The sequence below is a fragment of the Triticum dicoccoides genome, chromosome 1A (genome assembly GCF_002162155.2).
Source record: "Triticum dicoccoides isolate Atlit2015 ecotype Zavitan chromosome 1A, WEW_v2.0, whole genome shotgun sequence".
NCBI classification, from domain to species: Eukaryota; Viridiplantae; Streptophyta; class Magnoliopsida; order Poales; family Poaceae; genus Triticum; species Triticum dicoccoides.
In genome coordinates, this window is record NC_041380.1 from 28,787,779 (window position 1) to 28,792,419 (window position 4,641).

Consider the following 4,641-nt stretch of genomic DNA (forward strand, 5'->3'; position numbering starts at 1 on the left):
AATGTCGTCTGATGACAAAGGCATTGGAGGTTGTCACAAACAAAGGGTCGTTGCCACTCACCCTCCATCCTCCGTTGCTGCAACCCACTCCTCCGGTCATCATGCCGTGTCCCACTGCCCGCTACCAACGTCAAAAGAGATGAGCCCGTAAACGGTGACGAGGTGCCTGAGACCATGTTGGAGAGGTCTCCCGAAAAAGTCTCCCCAATCGTCTGAAACATGCCAAAATCGACGATCATCGCCGCACTCAAAATCTAACGTAAAAGGGGAAAGAAATGCGACGATGAAGGGAAAGATTCGAGACATACCATATGCCAGCGGGAACTCGTGCTCGTACCATATGACCGGCCAGATGCCACCTCGCTCGCCGCCGCCGAGTTCAAACTGGCGCCGCGTTGATCGCCTCAGAGAGCTCGAGGTGGGAGCCGAATAGGCAAGGGTTTGGGGAGGGTGGTCTTAAGAATCTGTGATAATATGGGGTTCCTCTCGAAAGATTTACATGGCGATAATACTCCACCTAGCAGTTTTTTTAAGGTACAGAGGCTAGCTCGTGCCCCTTTCCCGTGGCGTGCCGCGTCTCACAATTTGCTTCTTTTGTAGTAAAACGTTACAGCCACCGAGCTAGTGTTACTTTTTTGGGGTTTCAAGATTGTGTATGAATCTGTCAAATTGCTCCAGGTTTATATTGTTGAGAATTTCCAGTTCTGTTTCAACTTCTGCTTTATTACCACACGAAAACAAGAGAGACTTGTGCAAGCTCAAGAAAAAACATATGATGGGTTTTACTTAAATTTGATCGGCAAATACGCCTGCTCAATAAGCCGAGTATAACAAACACTTGATTTGAACAAAACAAGGATATCCTTATCTAAGTAGAACACACCATGCAAAGAACAAGGATTCGTACAAATTATAAGGAAAATAGTGGGACTGAGAAAATAACAGAGGAAATGGACTTGAACATGTTCAGGTTTCCAGCAGTCATATTACAAAGATGGGCCACATAAAAGTCAACGGTTTCTCTTGTTTTCACGAGTTTAAGGCTATAAAAATATAATACTTCTAATGTCTGCCTAAGAGGGCTTAAAAAGATAAATTCAACTGTTACGCAATTACAAGACCAGGAAAAGCAACAGCACTTTTTTTCACGAGCTTCAGGCTTTCAGCCAATGGCGACACTGTCAGAATGTTGGAGCTGAGCTTCACTCACAATCCTTTGGAGCAAACAACACCCTCACGAAGAACTGGCCATAGTCCAAGATTGAGTCATCAGGAGAAACAACAGCTCCAACATGTTCATCTTGAAAAGTCCACTTGAACACTGAACCATTCACTTCTAAAAAAACATGCAGTTCTTCATTTGCTTTCACCGCGACAACATGCTTGAATAGTTTTTCCTCACCAAATAATTTGTCATCAAACAGCACAACCCCACGAAGAGGATAGTTATCATATCCGGTGCTAAAAGCAGTGAACAACACATGGTGAGGATGGCTGACCTTTGCATATACTTGTATTACAGCCTCAACACTTTCTGAAAGGACTATATATTTCAAGTCCAAATTGCAATTATCACCAGAAATCCGTTCATAAAGCATGAGATCAGCTTCAGTCCGTACATCAATCTCAGCATATGCAGAAAGTAGTTGCTTGTCATCTGATTCATCCCCTTCTTTCTTTACCCAAAGATCAACTTCTACTAAAGCCTTATCCAACAAATACATTCCTCGACAAGGGCTACAAAGTGGTATGACAAAGGAACCCTAGGATTTAACAGCTTGTTAGAACTAATAAGCGATATCCACTTCCACATACATTAGCATGTATCAACACAACAAACTCAGTAAGATATACTTGCACATGTTCAAATTAACTATTGAGTGATACTCCCATCTTGAGGTTGCTTTTTTTTTACATATCCAAGACATGCAAGTTAATGCAATTGTGTCCGTTTTATCAATTGCTCAACATTTATGACATATTAGATTAGATTACCACTAGGGACCTCACAATAATTACCTAATGCCCCTCTACTATCTAGCTGATTGGGAGTTATAACCGTCTTAATTGCACATGTGTAATAAAAAACGACAAAGAAATAGAGTAAGTGTCTATATTGAAGTATATTAACAAGATGACCATTTTTGTATGTTGGTGGTAAAAGTATAATCATATCCAATTTTGAGAACTGGTCTGATGGCTTGATGTGATCATCTATCTAATGCTTAACAACATAAAAGCAGACCTTTTGAACATGGAGAAACAAATTAACCTGACCTCTCACACATCTTTTAATAGATGCGAGTAATGAAGGAGACAAATCAAAGAACCAAACTGACATAAATATCAGTGTTTTAATAATACATCAATCAACCATTTCCGAAAGAAAAACAAGCATACTATCTTCAGGAGGAAAGGAAGTCTTAATTACCTTCTTTTCAATCGTGACAGCGTCATCCCTGGGACGGTTAAAGACGTAGTTCCGTCGCGGGTCCAAGTAATCCCGAATGGCAAATATTCCATACACACTAATGGGATACAAGGGTTCAAAGCTTGATAGACGCATGCAGAATAATTGTAGCATATAACTTGGTGTGCGCTTTCCAAGAGTTGATGGGGCTGCAATTATTTAGTGAGAACAAAAGCAAGTTATTATTTTAGTGAAAACAAAAGCAAGTTGGTAACAAAATACATAGATAATTAGATATCTTTCCTACTTATAAAGGTTGGAGTTGTGCATTACCCACATGTGGGACTAGCAACATTCCAAGAGACATAAATAAACAAATGTAACTTTTACTAGGTGTGAGACCTATCCCGAATAAACAAATACACTGCTACCCTAGTGTGAGAATAACACTCTTGTAAAAACAAAAGTTATAAATGCAACTATGCCTCCAATTCAAAATAATGGCCTTGATTTTAGTTTCTCTGCCCAACCAATTCTTCGGTTCTATGTCATAGCAGAAGAGGGCAAACAAATTAGGCGAGAGATGTTGTCCTCCTACCTAATCTACGATCGTGTGCATTCAACTTACTAACGCCCATTATCCTGTGTTCCAAATTCAAAATGTATCTGATTATAAATCTTGGAAAGGACCTACTACGGTCGCTCGAGACTCTCTAGCGACTGCAACATGATTTTTTATTATATTCACACTCTTTTTAATTGTGAACCATGCAACAGCCACAAAACACCAGTAATTCCTCATTTTTAATGGTTTCGTAGCAACGCACGAGCATTGTGCTAGTCAGTATATCACAACGGCAGATGAATTAATTACTAGGAATCAACGAATGGCAAACAGCACTTACTGGTGGAAGTGTCATGGGTCCTGTAGATACGATGGTGGCAGTTGAGCCCAAGGACGCAGGCACCTGTTGCGTCAGGGAACACTCTCATGGGATAGACGGGGCAAGGAGCATCATCATCATCATGGAAAGGGCCCAAGGGCCGGCCCGGTTGCTCAATCAATCTGTTTATGGACACCTGATGAGTGAAATCAAGCATCACTTGACATTACTAGAGTTTACTCATGTGAAATTAGTCCGTGATCAAAATAGAATAGCTGACAATCTAGCTAATATTGGTTGTTTTGGAGGTAATACCGCTTGTTGGTTAGCATCTCCAACAGCAAGCCTAAAATTTGGATATCTCAAAACGGTTTTAAACTAGATGACACCTCTCGCGTTGTTGCGGAAATCTGTTGCAATATATTTCTAGAGATTTCATTTTATGAAACATGAATATTGGAAATGAACTAAGACAAAAAAATGCATATCCTATATACTTAAGAAGTTCACCCCACTACTATATTTACCTCTACATAAAGTCTATCCACATCATCAAGTGGGCCATCTGTGCCACATGAGCAACTGTACAACATGCATAATGACACAGTGTGTTTGGTAAGCAACAAAACATGAACCGTCCCCGCTTCCAACTTTCCATGTAGACCCATCTGCCATTGTCCACACAATTACTCCTCGTCAATTAGTTCTGCCGGCCTCTACGTCTTCTTCACCAAATCGTTTCTTTTTCATCTCCTCCACTATTTTCGGACGGATGGATCTATCATCTACTCCCTCCGTTTCGAATTACTTGACTTAGATTTGTCTAGATACGGAGGTATGTAGCACTAAAATGAGTCTAGATACATCATGTATCTAGACAAATCTAAGACAAGTAATTCGGAACAAAGGGAGTATGTTTTGCCTATGGCGCGTGCTACAAATCAGCCGGTTGATTTGTTGAGAAAGTAAACCGCCTCGACAGCCGTTGGATCAACCAGCGCTCAGCCGTCAGATCCCGCGACCAGATAACCACGTGCGACGCGCTTTGAGGCGACCGACCGTTGAAACGCAGTGTGTGTTTCAACGCAGCATACCCCCGCAGACAGACACCCACCTGATCCCCGCGAATCGCGCGGCGGCGGCGGCGACCGTGGCAAGGTCTGCCCATTATCCGCCGTCGTTCTGCCGCCGCAGCACCGCTGGTAGCGAACAGGCCACCACCTCCCCCCTCCCTCCATCTACCCCCAACTCAAAGGGCGATTCTTTGCTTCAATCCAATGGCGCACATCGCTAGGGACATGTTCGCCTCCGCCTACAATCGAAGCTCCGGTGACTCCGTCTTATCCC

The 4,641-nt window shown here is 42.3% G+C and overlaps 1 protein-coding gene across 1 annotated transcript; it reads right to left on the reverse strand.

Annotated features, from left to right (window-relative positions):
* Positions 1-1,005: 1,005 nt before the first annotated feature.
* Positions 1,006-3,436, reverse strand: LOC119354786. The gene is made up of 3 exons (XM_037621553.1): positions 3,316-3,436; positions 2,432-2,619; positions 1,006-1,763 (listed from the first exon to the last, which is right to left on the reverse strand). Exons 1-3 carry the CDS (start codon positions 3,401-3,403, stop codon positions 1,203-1,205), a joined length of 837 nt encoding a protein of 278 aa, XP_037477450.1. The 5' UTR covers positions 3,404-3,436; the 3' UTR covers positions 1,006-1,202.
* Between the last annotated feature and the right edge of the window lie 1,205 nt (positions 3,437-4,641).